Source organism: Tachypleus tridentatus, chromosome 13, assembly GCF_004210375.1.
Source record: "Tachypleus tridentatus isolate NWPU-2018 chromosome 13, ASM421037v1, whole genome shotgun sequence".
Classification (NCBI taxonomy): Eukaryota; Metazoa; Arthropoda; class Merostomata; order Xiphosura; family Limulidae; genus Tachypleus; species Tachypleus tridentatus.
Genome location: NC_134837.1, coordinates 12,919,160 through 12,939,611, shown reverse-complemented (window position 1 = coordinate 12,939,611; position 20,452 = coordinate 12,919,160). Strand labels below are relative to the sequence as shown.

General features: G+C 34.7%; 3 protein-coding genes across 10 annotated transcripts in view; 1 reads left to right on the top strand and 2 right to left on the bottom strand.

The window, feature by feature from the left end:
- Positions 1-11,305, top strand: part of LOC143236758 (maspardin-like) — a 31,416-nt gene extending 20,111 nt beyond the window's left edge. For 6 of the 8 annotated variants that reach the window (XM_076475260.1, XM_076475259.1, XM_076475262.1 and 3 more), the window contains one exon: positions 1,687-2,946. The gene's annotated coding sequence lies outside the window, so the exon portion shown is untranslated. Of the gene's footprint in view, positions 1-1,430; positions 2,947-10,863 lie in introns of those variants that run through there. The other 2 variants (XR_013019739.1, XM_076475261.1) reach the window with 2 other exon arrangements.
- The window catches only part of LOC143239187 (semaphorin-2A-like), a 478,807-nt gene that overhangs the window by 280,072 nt on the left and 178,283 nt on the right, over positions 1-20,452 (bottom strand). The window lies entirely within an intron of this gene.
- Positions 8,746-20,014, bottom strand: LOC143240639 (tubulin polyglutamylase TTLL6-like). Its single transcript, XM_076483393.1, has 8 exons — positions 19,907-20,014; positions 19,573-19,703; positions 16,664-16,820; positions 11,229-11,314; positions 10,836-11,064; positions 10,429-10,598; positions 9,479-9,664; positions 8,746-9,025 (listed from the first exon to the last, which is right to left on the bottom strand). The coding sequence occupies exons 1-8, from the start codon at positions 20,012-20,014 to the stop codon at positions 8,947-8,949; spliced, it is 1,146 nt and encodes a 381-aa protein (XP_076339508.1). The 3' UTR covers positions 8,746-8,946.

Genomic DNA, 20,452 nt, shown 5'->3' with positions numbered 1-20,452 from the left:
TAAGATTTTTATTATATATTATGTTTTTAGATGTTATACTTGAGAGAAATATAAAGATGGTTTATTGAACTGTTAAATGAACACATAAAACTACAACAAAAACACGGTGAAAACCTGTGTTATCAACTAAGAAAAAGGCCAATTTCTGATGTTGGGTTTGTTTTGAATCTTGCACAAAGCTACTTGAGGGCTATCTGTGCTTTGACATCAGGAAGCAACAGTGCCATATTTCCTTCTCTGGCATCTTTTGTGTATCTCACTTCTCTGTTCTTGATGAGTGAAGAAAAAAATAACTTTGGTAAAAGGAGAGCTAACTGACAAATTTACAATTACAAAAACAGTGGACTTGTGATAGCTTGTTAGTTCAGTGATCTTTTCATATCTAAACTTCTTGAGCTGACTTAGCGGTCTTGAGGTTGCTGGCAAACATGCGAGTTAGTCATAGATATTCTTTACAAACTGGGTATTTCTAGAAGATGTAAAAGCAACCTGTATACCAATCATGTCAACACTGTGCAATGAAACAGAAAACAAATTATTGATTAGCAACAAAAGCAAAAATAAAACTTCCTGTTAGCTTACCTTTAAAGGGCTTAGTTGAAAACTTGAACCTACAAACATTATCCGTTTAGACTTGTTATATTTCTCTGACAATAATTTATTTCAATGGAGAGGAGTGATTCATCAGTTAATAAGGTTTTACTCATATTGTTAAATGTAGAATAGTTCCATAGATAAAGTTCTAAGTAAGAATATACAAACTAATAAATGAAAATTACTAATTTTTAAGTTAAGAACATGAATCTATTCCAGATACATTCATGAAATTGGTTATTTACAATTTATTTGGTCCAGCATGGTTAGGTGGTTGAGGTGCTCGACTCCCTGCCACACCAAACATGCTCGCCTTTTCAGCCATGGAGGCACTATAATGTGATGGTCAATCCCACCATTGATTGGTAAAAGAGTAGCCCAAGAGTTGGCAGTGGGTGGTGACGACTAGCTGCATTCCCTCTAGTCTTACGCTGCTAAATTGGGGTCGGCTAGCACAGATAGCCCTCGTGTAGCTTTGCACGAAATTAAAAACAAACTATTTATTAAAAAAAGTAAACTAAAACTTGAAAATAAAAGTAAAAGTAAGATCTGATTAAATTACATAGAAATATTAAAATTGTAATGTACGTTAATCAGACATGTGATAAATTAAAAGTGATGAAATTGAGCTTAGACGTAACTTGTGCCTAAAATTAGTATATAATGGACAAGCATTCATCAGAAGAGTAGTGTATAGCAAGCTTGTTCTACAAGTTTTGTAAGTAGGCCTAAGATCACAGAAATATCAGAAGCAAACAACCTTAAGTTCTTGAGGTTTGTAAGAATGCTGAGAATGAAAGAATGTGCTTTAATTGGTCATAGAAGATGAGGAGTAGATCCAGTTAACTCCAACAGTATGAATATTTCTCATATTGTACAACTGTTTAACTGAAAACGAAAATGATTATTATCCCAAAACTGTCACACTTGTGCTGTTAGATGAATGCAGTGGGTAATTTTATGTATGGTAATAAAATTTTGTGCAAGTTTCTTAGGGTATCTATCAACCTATAAATGCATGTGTGTGTGTGTTATTTACTCTTCAGTTGAAACAAATTATCATACTCATTGTGTTTTATTTATTTTTACCAGATCCAGTTAACTCCAACAGTATGAATTATTCTCATATTGTACAACTGTGTAATTGAAGAAAAAAACACGATTGAAATGATTACCCTAAAATACAGCAGATAATTTTATGTAAGGTAATAAAATTTTGAGTTTCTTAGGGTACTTGTATATATATTATTTATTATTTAGTTCAAACAAATTATTATACTCATCGTATTTTGTTTTTTTTACATTGAAAAATAAAAAAATGAGATAAAATCATTTTCTGGTTAAATGTAAAAAAAAAATTTGTATTGTGTAATTTCTCCTACAAAGTGTGTTGGGTTTATTAGGACTTGCATGGTCCTGTAAAAGGTGGAATTTTTACTTCATAAGGAGGAAACATTTATACAGCTTATTGGTTATTCATGCCTAAAGAAATAATACTTGTATACTTCCTGTAAGGAGATTTGGATGTCATTTTCTTAACATTTCAGAGATTTGTGTGATATCATGCTGAAACAGTATTTGTACACAAGCACTTTATTGGAATCTCCTGCATTTTGTTTGAAATTCAAGTTCATCCCTCAAAAAACAACAACTTGTAAATGAGGTAGAAATGTGAGTTCATATAAAAGTATTGGATATTTTATGTAGAAACTTGTGCTCTACAAAATGAGCTGGATGTAGCCTGGTGTTTAGTGTTCTAGGTTGTGGATTAATGGTTTATTTTTAGTTGACACAAAATTACACATTACCCCTTGGATACATTGTAAAAGTGATGGTAAAATTCCAGTATTTGAGTATAGTAGTCCAAGAATTGATGGTTTTAGCTAACAGATAGCTGACAAACAGTTTTCCCTCAAGTCTATGAGTTCAGAATTAGGGAAACCAATGTAGAGCCTTGTACAAATATCTAAACCAAATAATGTTGTTAAAATGCTTTAAAGTTATTATTTCTTATTTTGTATATATATTAAGGTAAATTGTTTTAATTTTTTTTTATTTATGAGAACCAACAATATTAATGATGTTATCTTGTGATTTGTATGTTCACATAATTTTGCAAAATAACACAAAAGTGTCATAAAATGAGTTTTTTAAGACATATCTGCATAAAAGAAAATACAACAATCGATTCTCAAACAGTTTAATATGGAGGTAGTGTAAGAGAGTTGTTGTCAAAAGTCATTTTGTATTTTTGGACTGACTTTGTTACATACTTGTGTTTAGCTGATCACAAAACTGTAACTTAGAAGAATAAAAAATGTTACTGCAGTGAACTGTTTAACAGTTGTAAAGTGAACACGTGTGTACTTTGTCAGTTGGTAGAACAATAGAATATAGTGTTATTAAAATCTTTTGAAATAATACTATTTTTGCATTATGAAACTTTTGGCTTGCATTTTTGGTCCTTTATAATTAGCATTTTGGTCAGAACATGATACAAGGAAGGTAAAAGGTACCAATTATATTATATATAATTATTTATTAGATTCATATTTAATTTTTAAAATTAAAGTTGGCATTAGTATATTTGTAAAGTGTACCATATTTTGAGCTAATTGATGTCAGTATTTTGGGAAACAGCTACTTGTGACAAACAAACTGTTTGATCAGTGTGAGATAAAACAATAGTCTTACCACATACAGTGGAAACAAGAACACAGTGTGAGATAAAACAATAGTCTTACCACATACAGTGGAAACAAGAACACAGTGCTATGATGAAGTGATAGTCTTACCACACACAGTGGAAACAAGAACACGGTACTTTGATGAAGTGATAGTCTTACTACACACAGTGGAAACAAGAACACAGTGCTGTGATGAAGTGATAGTCTTACCACACACAGTGGAAACAAGAACACGGTACTTTGATGAAGTGATAGTCTTACTACACACAGTGGAAACAAGAACACAGTGCTGTAATGAAGTGATAGTCTTACTACACACAGTGGAAACAAGAACACAGTGCTGTTATGAAGTGATAGTCTTACTACACACAGTGGAAACAAGAACACAGTGCTGTAATGAAGTGATAGTCTTACTACACACAGTGGAAACAAGAACACAGTGCTGTAATGAAGTGATAGTCTTACCACACACAGTGGAAACAAGAACACAGTGCTGTAATGAAGTGATAGTCTTACTACACACAGTGGAAACAAGAACACAGTCCTGTTATGAAGTGATAGTCTTACAACACACAGTGGAAACAAGAACACGGTGCTATGATGAAGTGATAGTCTTACTACACACAGTGGAAACAAGAACACAGTGCTGTAATGAAGTGATAGTCTTACCACATACAGTGGAAACAAGAACACAGTGCTGTAATGAAGTGATAGTCTTACTACACACAGTGGAAACAAGAACACAGTGCTGTTATGAAGTGATAGTCTTACTACACACAGTGGAAACAAGAACACAGTGCTGTTATGAAGTGATAGTCTTACTACACACAGTGGAAACAAGAACACAGTGCTGTAATGAAGTGATAGTCTTACTACACACAGTGGAAACAAGAACACAGTGCTTTTATGAAGTGATAGTCTTACTACACACAGTGGAAACAAGAACACAGTGCTGTCATGAAGTGATAGTCTTACCACACACAGTGGAAACAAGAACACAGTGCTGTAATGAAGTGATAGTCTTACCACATACAGTGGAAACAAGAACACAGTGCTGTAATAAAGTGATAGTCTTACCACATACAGTGGAAACAAGAACACAGTGCTATGATGAATGATAGTCTTACCACACACAGTGGAAACAAGAACACAGTGCTATGATGAAGTGATAGTCTTACCAACACACAGTGGAAACAAGAACAGAGTGCTATGATGAATGATAGTCTTACACACACAGTGGAAACAAGAACACAGTGCTATGATGAAGTGATAGTCTTACCACACACAGTGGAAACAAGAACACAGTGCTGTAATGAAGTGATAGTCTTACCACATACAGTGGAAACAAGAACACAGTGCTGTAATGAAGTGATAGTCTTACTACACACAGTGGAAACAAGAACACAGTGCTGTTATGAAGTGATAGTCTTTACACACAGTGGAAACAAGAACACAGTGCTGTCATGAAGTGATAGTCTTACCACACACAGTGGAAACAAGAACACAGTGCTATGATGAAGTGACAGTCTTACCACACACAGTGGAAACAAGAACACAGTGCTGTTATGAAGTGATAGTCTTACTACACACAGTGGAAACAAGAACACAGTGCTGTCATGAAGTGATAGTCTTACCACACACAGTGGAAACAAGAACACAGTGCTATGATGAAGTGATAGTCTTACCACACACAGTGGAAACAAGAACACAGTGCTGTAATGAAGTGATAGTCTTACCACATACAGTGGAAACAAGAACACAGTGCTATGATGAATGATAGTCTTACCACACACAGTGGAAACAAGAACACAGTGCTATGATGAATGATAGTCTTACCACACACAGTGGAAACAAGAACACAGTGCTATGATGAAGTGATAGTCTTACCACACACAGTGGAAACAAGAACAGAGTGCTATGATGAATGATAGTCTTACCACACACAATGGAAACAAGAACACAGTGCTATGATGAAGTGATAGTCTTACCACACACAGTGGAAACAAGAACACAGTGCTGTAATGAAGGGATAGTCTTACCACACACAGTGGAAACAAGAACACAGTGCTATGATGAAGTGATAATCTTACCACACACAGTGGAAACAAGAACACAGTGCTATGATGAAGTGATAGTCTTACCACACACAGTGGAAACAAGAACACAGTGCTGTAATGAAGTGAGTCTTACCCCACACAGTGGAAACAAGAACACAGTGCTATGATGAAGTGATAGTCTTACCACACACAGTGGAAACAAGAACACAGTGCTGTAATGAAGTGATAGTCTTACCCCACACAGTGGAAACAAGAACACAGTGCTATGATGAAGTGATAATCTTACCACACACAGTGGAAACAAGAACACAGTGCTATGATGAAGTGATAATCTTACCACACACAGTGGAAACAAGAACACAGTGCTATGATGAAGTGATAGTCTTACCACACACAGTGGAAACAAGAACACAGTGCTATGATGAAGTGATAGCCTTACCACACACAGTGGAAACAAGAACACAGTGCTATGATGAAGTGATAGTCTTACCACACACAGTGGAAACAAGAACACAGTTCTATGATGAAGTGATAGTCGTACCACACACAGTGGAAACAAGAACACAGTGCTGTCATGAAGTGATAGTCTTACCACACACAGTGGAAACAAGAACACAGTGCTGTCATGAAGTGATGGTCTTACCACACACAGTGGAAACAAGAACACAGTGCTGTCATGAAGTGATAGTCTTACCACACACAGTGGAAACAAGAACACAGTGCTGTCATGAAGTGATAGTCTTACCACACACAGTGGAAACAAGAACACAGTGCTGTCATGAAGTGATAGTCTTACCACACACAGTGGAAACAAGAACACAGTGCTATAATGAAGGGATAGTCTTACCACACACAGTGGAAACAAGAACACAGTGCTATGATGAAGGGATAGTCTTACCACACACAGTGGAAACAAGAACACAGTGCTGTAATGAAGTAATAGTCTTACCACACACAGTGGAAACAAGAACACAGTGCTATGATGAAGTGATAATCTTACCACACACAGTGGAAACAAGAACACAGTGCTATGATGAAGTGATAGTCTTACCACATACAGTGGAAACAAGAACACAGTGCTATGATGAAGTGATAGTCTTACCACACACAGTGGAAACAAGAACACAGTGCTATGATGAAGTGATAGTCTTACCACACACAGTGGAAACAAGAACACAGTGCTATAATGAAGTGATAGTCTTACCACACACAGAGGACTAATATATGTTTAAGACAAGTAGTCAAGATAGATGATATTAAAAGAAATTATTGTAATGTACCTGAATGAAGATGTATTGTAAGCTAAGTGTATAAAGGTGAAATTAACAGTTATTTAACTTACAACATGAGCAGGAAAATCATCTTACATGAAAACTGCTTTGTTTGGTGATCTTGTCACTGGTGTTGACAGGCAGAAGGCCATACTCAAGAACTGTAACCATTGTAAACAGACAGAAGATCTGTGATGTACTGAAGAGCAGTAACCTTCTCTTTGTATACCAAGAGTCATTATTGTTCAACTGTCCACTATCAGAAATATCAATGTATTTTATCATGGCTTGCAGACAGTTCAACAGAGGTTCCCAAGGATATTCCCATAACTTAGGTACATCCACGATCTAAAAGGCCCACTACTGGTGCCCATTACTGCTATTGTATAATATTGTTTGGAATGAGGAGCGACTTCTGTCGAGGTACTCTGTCACTATGGTGTATGTTCAGAAAATAATTTCTGACATTGTTGTGACAAAGTTGTCTTGTAACTATTTGATGTCCAGGTGTTTATTATGTTGGTTTTCAGTGTCCAAGCCATGCAGAAACTGTTGCTTACTGAATGTAATGGAATTGAAATGCCACTGCTTCACTGAGGTAGTGTACCTCTTGATGGCTTCAATCACTCTTTCATTACTTAACTATGCAAAGTTGTAAAATATAGTTAACTCTTTGTATGTGGCAAGGCTGCTTGTGTTCTGTGTTCTTTACAAAACTTGTTTGCCAAGTTTTTGCATGTGATGTCAAGAAGATGGTAAGTTGTGTTCTGGGTGAGAGGGGGTTCTATTTACTTATTGATAAGTTGCTGTGTATAAAAAACAAAACTTGCTGTTTTCATTCATTATGAACTGGAGATTGCTATTTTATCTTACAAATACAAAGTTTCAAAAGTCTATGAATATTCCAGTTTCTACAATTTCATGACAAGTTCACACAACATCAAATTGAGTTGACTGACAAGTAGGATTACTTAGGAAGTGTTTTCAGGAAAATGTTCACCTCAAAGTTTAACCTGAGAACCTGAAAAGAAAAGATTACAAAGTACTTTCTGTGTCAGAAGTATCAATGATTATCAGTAGTTGAAATTAACTGTTAGTATGTTAGAATCTCATCTGACAACCTAGTGTCCTAGCTCTGTTATCCAATAACCATTGCAAGGTATGATTTGAAGAAAGGTTGTAAAAATTTTAGATGAATTGAGTAAGTATCAAAAGCCACAAACCAAACTCTTGCTACCAAATATAACTCAGTAAATCACAAAGTAAAGGTTTGAACATATTTCGGTCATTCATCTGTCCTTTCTGACACTGAGTGGTCGTATCCCTTTGTACTTGTGAACCCATCATTCAGTAGCAAGGAATGCTACTTGCTTTCGAGCATTGATGTTTCTCATGGGGCATGACATGCCTTGGTGCCTAAACAGTCCTTGCATTTTACGAAGTCTAGAGTATTTCGTACCAAAGCTGTGGGACCCCTTCATATGATATGGGTCAAGACCACATCTTCGTGTTATCAACAATCATATATCACACCATTTTGATTCGTAACTTATTGTTCAACAGAAAGATGTTAGATGAATTTAACAATATATTGTTCAATTTGTGACAGTCATGGTTCGTCTTGCCAAGGTGTGTATATGGTCATTTTTTACCAGAATATCTGATTGGTTATTTGTGATGTCTGTCCACAACCACACTTTTTTACCTATTTTGAAATTTATCTTACAAACTTATCTGCAAGCATGATGAGCATACCTTTGAGTCCATACCTCTTTTTAAATGCACTTCTTTGTTACATACAAGAATTAAGAACTTTTGGTAGTCTTACAACTTCATTTTTCAAGCAACATTGATTTAAGAAACAAGTGGCTACAACTACTGATTTGTTAATAGTTGTATTGAATTAAAATATGGCTTTGCAGCAACAATTTAATTTTTTCCTATAGTAGCTAAAATAAAGCATTGTCATGCATTTTCTTACCTGAATTTGTAGCCCCCAGTTTCATCTTTTTTTAATAGCCATCAATATACCTTGGTCAGTGCACAGCAGATTGTTATATATTCAAAATACAAAAAAAAACATCACTGAAGAATTAGTAGCCATAAATAGTTATAACGTAATTTTATGTCATGTACACAAACAAATTTTATAAAAGTTCAAAATAATTGATGTGTTAAATTGTCGTATTTCAAAAACTTCTGGTGTGAGGTACAAATAATTAAACCTCTACCTTAATAATCTACTAAACACGAGTTATTCTGTCAGCTGCAGGTTGTTCCTGAACGGTTTTTCTTTACATAGAGATATTGTGCAGGCAGTAGCATATGCTCTTTGTATCAGTTAGATATACTTTTCTTGGTGGGTGGGGGTCTTAACCTTGGAAATTCCTGGCCACAAAGTTTCTCCAACTGCTCTCTGTAGAATAAGAATTCTGTTATAAGAAATTCTTTACTGAATTCTATCACAAAAAATCACATCTTTATAGAAATAAAATAATTATATGGATAACCCTGAGATAAGATTCAAGAAATACACTTTTATTACACCATGTGTATCACAAAGGCACATAACAAAAGTTTATTAGTATAATGTAATGAGATGACTTTCATTCAAGATCTGATGTTACCAACAAGCATAACCAATAATACATTTTGTGCACAGAGAGCCCTTGTGTAACTTTGTTAGATATTCAAAAACAAATTTAGAAAGTATCACTTTTTTACACTATTTGTTTAGTTTGTAATTTGTATTTGATTTTAATATTGACTGTTTTGTGTTTATGTTGTACATTCATGTATTGAAAAATGTGAACTTATTAAGTATTCTAGTCTTCAGAACATGCTTTTATAACACAAACTATGTACATACTTAATACAAAGAGCCCTCATTTTTGATGCTATGGTATCTCGTGTGTGTGTAGAGCTCTTCTGTGGATAAAACTTTGTGTACTTGTTGTTCCCAGAAGGAAATACTTGTCGAAATCCACCTAAGTTTTCAAGCTCGTGTTGGTCCTGACATTTCTTTGTATGGACAACAGGTTCTCTTCGAAACTTTCTAAAAGAAAAGTTAAAGGTGGTATCAAAGGAGTAAATCATATATGGAAATAACAGATGATAATTTATGTGGTAATTATCATGTTTTGCACAATTTGAGCTTTTCTAGTAAACTAGTTCACATAGTTTTCAGAGCAACTAGAAAATCAAAACATAATATATACTAGATGTACTTGTGGAAGGCTCCAAAAAGATTTTTTAAAAAATAAAAAAACAATGTTAAAAATAACATTTTCATTTGTTGATTTTGAAGTTCAGTGCTGTATTGTAATCTACAGAGTGCATAATTCTTAGCATTCATGGCATGAGCATGTTTTAATGACGTAACGACAGTACAAAGTGCAATGTTGGCATCCATTATTTGGTGTCGTATTAGTATATAAAGACGCACCACACACTACTGTATAATAGTTCAAGTGGTTAAAGTTGACGGTAATTTACTTTGGTGATTATGATAGGACACACTTCAAGATAATATTTTCCACTAAATTTCAATTACATATTTTAAATCTTTGATTATGCTACTCTTATATTTTGCTGGTCTTGTAGTTATAATGTACACAGTTTTCATCATAAATATGAATGTTTGAGAAGTAGATAATTTGATTACACTTACAGTTTTGTCATTTTATCCTCAGTTTAAATGTATTGTACTTGTGTCACTATGCTGTTGATTAATTAACAGAATGTGAAAGCAGTAACATAATTTTAATTCATTCAACTACAAGTTACTGTTTACATGTTGTTAGAACAAAGCTACCTCACCTTTGATCAAATGGTAAAATACCACAGGGTGTTTTTTTCAGCATACTTGTTTGGGTTTCTTTACAAGCATGACATGTGATCGTTAAAAGCTTTAAACTGTCTCGTAGTAAAGATTCTTTAACTTCTTTATCAACAGAACTATCAGTGTTGTAACTCGGAGAATGATTTACCTACATAAGTTAAAAACACAGGAGAATAATAGTTGTCAATAAGAAATATTGAAACGTTGAGACTTTAGTTAATTACCACTTAGTAGATGGACTAGTGAAAATTGTACAACGCTCTACTTTAGCCTAGAACAATAAATAGATATACAAAGTTGTAGGTTCCAAATACGTGTGTTGTGTTTTAAACCATTAAGTTGTAAAGTGTCATTGTATCAATAACTTACACTTTATTCAAAATACCTCTAAGATGTATGGTTTTAATTTGTAGTTTAAAAGAACATCAAATCCAAGTATCTCGAAACAAGGACTGGTAAGTAATTCATGAGAAGGAAAGTAGGCCTTGTAATTGTATTGTAGAACCGGGAGGGCAGACAGAAGCGTTTTGATCACAGCGTCATCAATATTGGTCCACACAGTTGACACGTCGTATCCGTTACTCTGTAAATATCTCATGACCGTGGAAATCTTCCTGAAATCGGAGGATAAAACTGTTTTATTATTTTCCTGGAATTTCTACAAAATAGATTAGACAACTAAGTGTTTCATACGACATGAAACATCGCAGGGATAGTAAATGATTGTTGACAAAGATTTGCTGATTTTTAAAAAGTCACATTCAGTAGTTTTATTTACCTTTTGTTTCCATGTTCAGCGTCCTGTTTGAAGTTTTCACTAGTTTTGTTTATGGAGTAGTTTGTAAGATGCATACGGAGTTTTTTCTACAATAATAAAACTTAAAATTAATTTTTAAACAACTTTCTTTTGGTTACAAAACTTAGCATATTCTTTAGAAACCTACTGTTAGCAAGCTTTGCTATATTATAATGGACTATTGTTTCTGCGTTAATATTGTATCTATTATACTTATTCAGTGGTTATACAGACTAGAACAAAATCCAAGACTTAACCATATTCACTCTCGAATCATTCTGTAGAGGTATTACTCACCTCATATATTCCCAGGCCCAGCATGGCCAGGTGGTTAAGACACTAGACTCGTAATCTCAGGGTCGCGAATTCGAATCCCTGTCACACCAACCATGTTCGCCCCATTTAAGCCGTTGGGGCGTTATAATGTTACGATCAATCCCACTTTTTATTAGTAAAAGAGTAGCACAAGAGTTGGCAGTGATTGGTGATGATTAGCTGCCTTCTCTCTAATCTTACACTGCTAAATTAGGGACGGCTAGCGCAGATAGCCCTCGAGTAGCTATGTACAAAATTCAAAACAAACCATATATTGCATGCTCCTCAGCGGTTAGTGTGACGACTTACAACGCTCAAAACCGGGGTTCAATACTTGTGGTTGGCATAGCAAAGCTTATGCTATGTTGTTTTTTTTTTTAATAAGAGCAAAGTATCTTCGCTGGAATAATTTGTTTGTTTGTTGTGAATTAAACACAAACTTGCACAAAAAGCTACCCATCACAGGTATCGAGACCCAGTTTATAACGTCCGCAGACATACCGCTGAGCCACTGGGAAGGAGGAGCTAATATAAAGATGCTACTTTTTTCTTTTTATCTTGTTACCTATTATGATTTATCCCGGACGAACCTCCAGTTTATTATATTACCAATTACAATATGAAATAGTTTGGAACTGAGGTAGATTGTAATTTGGACTTAGACGTTACTTAGATGTCGATATTTATGATGTTTGTTCACAAGATTGATACAGTTTTTAACACGTATATTTTAATGTACAAATAATACAATCTGTTGAGTTTAATGGTGACTCGTTGCTAGCTGCACTTGATGAAAATTGTGTTGTAACAGTTGAAGAACTAGCACAGAAGTTTAATTCAACCCATTCAACAGTTCACAGTTATCTGCAACAACTTGGAAAGGTGTCAACACTTGGAAAATGGGTCTCCCCTCATTTGAGAGAAGCCAACCTTAGAGCAAGAGCGGACATTTACACTTCTCTGCACTCTCGTGAACGTAACTCACCTTTTTTTGGACATTTTACTGACTGGATATAAACATGTTAAGCGCCGCAGAGAACAGCTCAGTACAGGTAAACTGGCTAAAGCACAGCCCAAAATGGACCTCATTCTAGGAAAGTCTTGTTAAGCGTTTGGTGGGATATTGTTGGTGTGATCCACTTTTGAGTTGCTGCCACTCAATGTAACGACTACATTAGACTTCTATTGGTAACACTTTGAGCGTTTGAATGTTGCACTGAAAGAAAAAACGCATGCTTTGATCAGTCGTAAAGATGTGTTACACCAGGATAATGCTCGGCTCCATACAGCAAGGATTACATCTGTAAAGATAGAAGAGCTAGACTGGGAAAACTTCCACATCCTCCTTATCCTCCAGACCTTGTCCCATCTGATTATCATCTATTGTGAAGTTTGCAGAACTATCTTGATGGAAAAGAACTTGGAACACATGAAGATGTCAAAACTACCCTCTAAACATTCTTTTCCTCCAAACCCCAAGAATTTTATAGAAGTGGCATTCAGAAGCTTGTGAATCATTGGCAGGAAGTAATTAATAATAATAATGGAACATACATTATTGATCAAATTACATTAAAAGAGTTTGAAATCCTTTTATTTTTTTCTGAACCTAAAATCGGACATTACTTAAGGGATGACCTGATAGTATACCTATTGTAGCAAAGCAATAATATAAACTGTCTTGAGAGGAAAGTTTCTAGAAATTTCAACTTGGGCAGTAATATTGGTATTTACATACATATGTACATTTCTCTTTCTTACACTCGAGAATGTTCTACAAATTTAGTGAATAGGCGGGAATTTCACAATGTCAGTTTAGCTGTGGAAGTTATATGTATTTCTAAACGTATATTTAACTGAAACAAATATCGATATTAAAATAAATATACAACAGTAAATCCATTACAGTCTATATTTTATATTGCAATAAATTAATTTGTGAGTAACAACTATTATTGAATAATTTGTTATTTAATAGAATGTAAAGTTTTATTTTACTGAATTCTGGGTAAAGAGCGGCAGAACAAATGATCTTACTTAGTAATTTTTCTTCTTTTCTTTGCGTTACACAAGAAGTCTGTTTATATATACGTAAAGGCTCTCCTTGACCATGTGGTCAAGGCACTCGACTCATAATCCGAGGGACGCGGGTTCAAATCCCCGTCGCACCAAACATGCTCGCCCTTTCAGCCGTTGGGGTGTTATAATGTAACGGTCAATTCTACTATTCGTTGGTAAAAGAGTTGGCGGTGATGACTAGCTGCCTTCCCTCTAGTCTTACACTGCTAAATTAGGGACGGCTAGCGCAGAAAGCCCTCGTGTAGCTTTGCGCGAAAGCCAAAAACCAAACCTGTATTCGTAATATTAATTTAACTAAAAGATGGAAAACGCTGAAATATAAATAAAATTAAAGAATTATTTTAGTGAGGCGCTTCCACCGAGTTATGTAATCAGTTCACCGCTGTTACAGTGGTATGTCTACGGATTTACAACGCTAAAATCAGGGGTTCGATTCCTCTCGGTGGACTCAGCAGATAGCCTAATGTGGCTTTATTATAAGAAAAAAAATGGACGTACACTTTATGTAATCAGATAGAAAAAAAAAGAGAAGTCGATAGAATCTATACAGATATTTTAGTCTTCCGCAGAGTCATCGACAAATTTAGACTGAAAGCTCGAACCGGTGCACAGAGCGCAGATAACCTAGCGTTCGACTTCACGCTGAAACAAACAACAGTAAGTATTATATAACATAAGATCTACACAGTTACTAATTAATTTATTAGAAACACATTACGTAGTGAGATTCTTTACCTACCAAGTTATTGTTTGCTGGTTTTACATATTTTACTGTGGCAAACCTTGCCAGCCCTTCTCTATATACGTATATTTTCAAGGGGTCGCATGATGTCACGAGCACGTAAATTCTTAAATCAAATTTATATCCATTTATCAACAATGGCTGGAAATGAATAAAAAAAATAATTACAGAAAATACATGCAAAAATTAATTATATTTACCAAATAAAAGCGGGATTCTATTTACAAAAGTTAGAGACAAATATAATTCATTTTACAGAGGACTAAGAAAAGAAAAATATTCTGAACATTAATACAATCTGCATTATATTTACTTATAGCAGCGAAAAGAAACAGTATAGATAATTTCACATTAAATACAAATATTGGTCTCAAACGTTATTTTGTAACAGCGAAAATTCCTGATCAAAATGAGTGATCTTCACAAATGATATTCGGTTTGTTGTCCTTCACTGAAACATTATTCAAGCGTTCGGATCCCCATGATATACAGTTTGTTGTCCTTCACTGATACATTATTCAATCGTTCGGATCCCCATGATAGACGGTTTGTTGTCCTTCACTGATACATTGTTCAAGCGTTCGGATCCCCATGACATCCGGTTTGTTGTCCTTCACTGATACCATTATTCAATCGTTCGGATCCCCATGATATCCGGTTTGTTGTCCTTCACTGAAACATTATTCAAGCGTTCGGATCCTCATGATATCCGGTTTGTTGTCCTTCACTGATACATTATTCAATCGTTCGGATCCCCATGATATTCGGTTTGTTGTCCTTCACTGATACATTATTCAATCGTTCGGATCCCCATGATATACAGTTTGTTGTCCTTCATTGATACATTATTCAATCGTTCAGATCCCCATGATAGACGGTTTGTTGTCCTTCACTGATACATTGTTCAATCGTTCGGATCCCATGATATCCGGTTTGTTGTCCTTCACTGAAACATTATTCAATCGTTCGGATCCCCATGACATCCGGTTTGTTGTCCTTCACTGATACCATTATTCAATCGTTCGGATCCCCATGATATCCGGTTTGTTGTCCTTCACTGATACATTATTCAAGTGTTCGGATCCCCATGATATCCGGTTTGTTGGCCTTCTCTGATACATTATTCAAGTGTTCGGATCCCCGTCGCACCAAACATGCTCGCCCTTTCAGCCGTGGGGCGTTATAATGTGAAGGTTGATCCAACTGTTCTTACACTGCTAAATTAGGGACGGCTTGCGCAGATAGCCCTCGTGTAGCTTTTCGCGAAATTCAAAACAAACCAAAATTATTCAAACTCTGTATGCTGTGATTATGAAGTGTTATGATACTAATGGTCTTTTACTAGTAATGAAATTACTTTTATCTTAGCTCTCATAATATCCGCTTCTAACAGTCTTCTCCACCATAGGAACGAGAGAGGGTCATCTGGGGTAACATAAGATTTGTTACAAATCCAGGGTTCGCAGTTGTGAGTGGGTACAACACAAGTAAACCAACTGGAAGAAAGTTACAGGTTAGGAACAAATGATACTCAGTCCAATTCTACAAAAGTGAATATAGATCTTATTAACATTTATGAATCACTTGAGAGTCCTGTCACTTGTATCTTAAACTTTCTAATAAATTATTGTGCAAGTAAAAAAACGTTCATGTCTCGTTTTATTAATTTTATTTAAAATATTCTGCACAAGAACTGACACATTTTAATTGAGGCAAGTCTCCATTTATTTACACATCCGGTCACAGCATTCTCTCGAAACTATCAGTAATGAGTTAACCCTAAAATTATATATATATATATATATATATAACAAACTATTTTCACAGATATGACAAAAATAAAAATAAAAAGACACAAAACTCATATTTTTTTTTTGTCATCGCCGCCGAGTTTTTTGCAACTCTAATGACCACTTCCAACTGAAAAGGTCCTGGCATGGCTACGTGGTTAAGACACTCGACTCGTTATCTGAGGGTCGTGGGTTCGAATCCCCGTCGCACCAAACATGATCGCCCTTTCAGCTGTGGAGGCGTTATAATGTGACAGTAAATTATACTATTCGTTGGTAAAGAGTAACCCAAGAGTTGGCGGTGGGTGGTGATGACTAGCTGCCTTCCCTCTAATCTTACATTGTTAAATTAGGGACAGGTAGCGTAGATAGCTCTCATGTAGCATTGAGCGGAATTAAAAAACAAATAAGAAAGAAACCAACTGAAAAGTGTCACACCTTTAAAACAGAAATGATATTTACTACGGGCAACCTACACTTTGTTGAATTACCTTCTTGATATATTGCTGGCAAATACCACGGGACTGAACACCAAGTTCACTGACGTCTTTCACTAGATATATCCCTCGTCCTTGGCAATTATTTTCGGGTTTTATGATAAAGACAGAGTTTCTGTGAGTGTTCAAATAGACGTACAGCTGCAATAACCTAACACAGAAAAAAATGAATATACCGTTTGTTTTATTGGTAATAAACACAAAACCTACACAATGAGCTATCTGTGCTGTATCCAACAAGGGTGTTGTCAAAACACAGTTTAAACGTTATAAGTCATTAGATCTACCATTGAGTCACTTGGATCTTATTGTAATGTTGCTTGCAATGTATACGTCCAAAACTCGGCTCGCACCGATCATCATCATCAATCATAACTGTGAAATATTTTTTATAACTAGCCAAAATATTTATAGATAAGCAATAAATAAAACAATTGAAATTTCCACAAAAATGATATGTTTCAGATTTAACCAATAGAGGTTACAAAAAAGTTCAAATATACGACAATGAAAAACAAACTTTAAAAATATTTGTTTTTTATTTAGTGAAAATCTCACGATTATTGCAACAGAAAAACAGGAACTTTCATTGATACAACTAAATATTTCAATACATTTTCTCTGTGATGATAGCTTATTTATAAACTCAAATTTCAATACAATCCTTTTTATCATGGATGGTGAACATTACTGAACGTGAACTACATTGTCGTAGAACTGTCACACAACTTCGATAACTAGCCCTAAAACTTACACTTATGATGAAACACGGGGTCAGGTATATCATTTATGACCATGGTATCTTCAAGACCATTTTATCATTACAAATACAAGTAGAAATGTTTGGTCTGGACGTGGTAGAAGTTTACTTTAAGTTTTCCCAGATTACGTTACTGTGCATCGAACTTTGGTTTTAGAAGTGGCCTGCAGTTCATCACACAACATCATGTGATAACTACAGAAACCAAGGTGGGTCATCTCTGAAGCCAGTAATAGATAAACTTAGAAACCTTATAAGAGACAATGTTCATAAAACCAAAGAAATTAATTACTCTTAATATATACAGATATAATAGTTCTATCTGTTGTCCGTTCATATAACTTATTCACACCACAACAATCTATATAAATATTATAATACAGTCTGTTGTAGATCCATATAACTACTTCACATATATATATAAATATAATAGTACTGTCTCTTGTATATCCATACAACTGCTTCAGATATATATAAATATAATAGTACTTTCAGTTGACGGTTCATATAACTTCTTCACATCTATATAAATATAACAGTACTCTCTCTTGTCTGTTCATGTAACTACTTCATACTGTAACAATCTATATAAATATAACAGTACTCTCTCTTGTCTGTTCATGTAACTACTTCATACTGTAACAATCTATATAAATATAATAGTACTGTCTATTGACTGTTCATGTAACTACTTCATACCATAACAATCTATATAAATACAATAGTACTGTCTATTGACTGTTCATGTAACTACTTCATACCATAACAATCTATATAAATATAATAGTACTGTCTATTGACTGTTCATGTAACTACTTCACACCATAACAATCTATATAAATATAATAGTACTGTCTATTGACTGTTCATGTAACTACGTCACACCATAACAATCTATATAAATATAATAGTACTGTTTATTGACTGTTCATATAACTACTTCACACCATAACAATCTATATAAATATAATAGTACTGTCTGTTGACTGTTCATGTAACTACTTCACACCATAACAATCTATATAAATATAACAGTACTGCCTATTGACTGTTCATGTAACTACGTCACACCATAACAATCTATATAAATATAATAGTACTGTCTATTGACTGTTCATGTAACTACTTCATACCATAACAATCTATATAAATATAATAGTACTGTCTATTGACTGTTCATGTAACTACTTCATACCATAACAATCTATATAAATATAATAGTACTGTCTATTGATTGTTCATGTAACTACTTCATACCATAACAATCTATATAAATATAATTGTACTGATATAGATGGATCTTCACCAAAATTAATAAGTAGATTTATTATGTCCGTGCATGGTTACATTAATGTTTTATGTTTTACGGTTTGTTATGCATGTTTCTGCGTGTGTGTTTTTAACCACTACATTGTGCCCCTGTAGATGGATATTTACCAAATTTAGTTTAGAGGTTCATTGGGTCCATAGGGAGATACATAAAAATTAGCGGTTTCACGCTTTGTGTTTTGTAGTTTTTATGGGCGTTTTTTTCTTAATTACGAATAAGGGAAGTAACTTTTCTTGTCCTAAGATAAGCTGTCATTATTCATGAATGTTCACGACTTCCGTCCAGAGGACGTGCACTCCAGCTAGTTATGACTATGTTTGTTTCGAGAAGCTACGATAACAAGTTTATTCACCATCATATAGATTTTTAAAACTTTCAATCAAACAAGTGTCGTGTTTCCTTTCAGCAGTCTTATTTGTAATTTCAAAATGTTCTTCACGTACCCTCGGGTTGGTCGTTGCAACATAATAGCAACCTAATATTTAACGTACGCAACCTAATGTGAGAGTTTCGGTTCGTGGCCCGTTGCCAAAAAATCTGCTCCACATTTCTGGGCCGTAGGTTCATATACGAGTGACGCTCACACCCCAGACGAGTAGCCTTAATGTTGTCGGCGAGTGCTGTTAATTAGCCGTCTTTCCTCTGGTCTGTCAGCTCAAAATTAGGCATGACTATAGGTAGCTAGCCCTTTATGTAGTTTCGCGTAAACATTTTGAAACAAACAATAATATACCCTGATTATGTCATAATTATACTACGAAACAAATATCACGTTTATAAATGACGAACAAACGTTGCCATACGTATACGTACTCTGAAGGTAATAACCAGGTTCTGGAAAAGAACTTGTAATCTTTTGGAAACTGTTTACACATTCGGTTGAGATTTCTCGCGAGGAAGTCTTTTCTGCAGATCTCAGTCATTCCGGGAAAATGGTTAATTTTCTGATGGTAAATAAATAACGTCTGATATTTTACAATTTTAACATTATAATACACTTTAATTAAAAGTTTACTATATATATATACGTATTACTTGATAGTTTAAACCATATAAGGTGAGTACTGAACTAGACAAAAAAGTCAGTCCTTCATTTAGTGTAAACTAAAGGTATTTTGAAAGTTGATGATGAGAAATAAGTTCACACCTGAAATATTTTCATTTTCACCACACGGTCAAGAGAAAGAGGCAAGTCTGTCCAGAAGATGTGCCACTGTTCTTGCTCAGTTACTTGTTCAAAGCCGACTTCCTGCATCACACGACGAACTGACGAGGCATAAGAAATAAAAAATAACCCAATCTCGTTGAATTCAATTTATTACATTTTTCAAATTATTTTCAAACTGTGTTTCCTAACATACCAGAGTTCCGCAGAGTATTTCAAACTGTGTTTCCTAACATACCAGAGTTCCGCAGAGTATTTCAAACTGTGTTTCCTAACATACCAGAGTTCCGCAGAGGATTTCTGTCGAACTAACAGGTTTTGTTTGGTTGGTTGTTTTTTTCAATTATTGAGTGTTAATTTATCAGGGAAGAAATATGTTTTTTTAAAGAATCATGACTCAGTTCATATTCACCATAATATTATTCTATATTTATTTATAGCTATATTTTAACAATAGTGTTACGAACTCTGTCACTTTCATCTAGTGTAGTAAAAGTTTTAAGGGTTGGGGCTCCGTGACGGTATGAA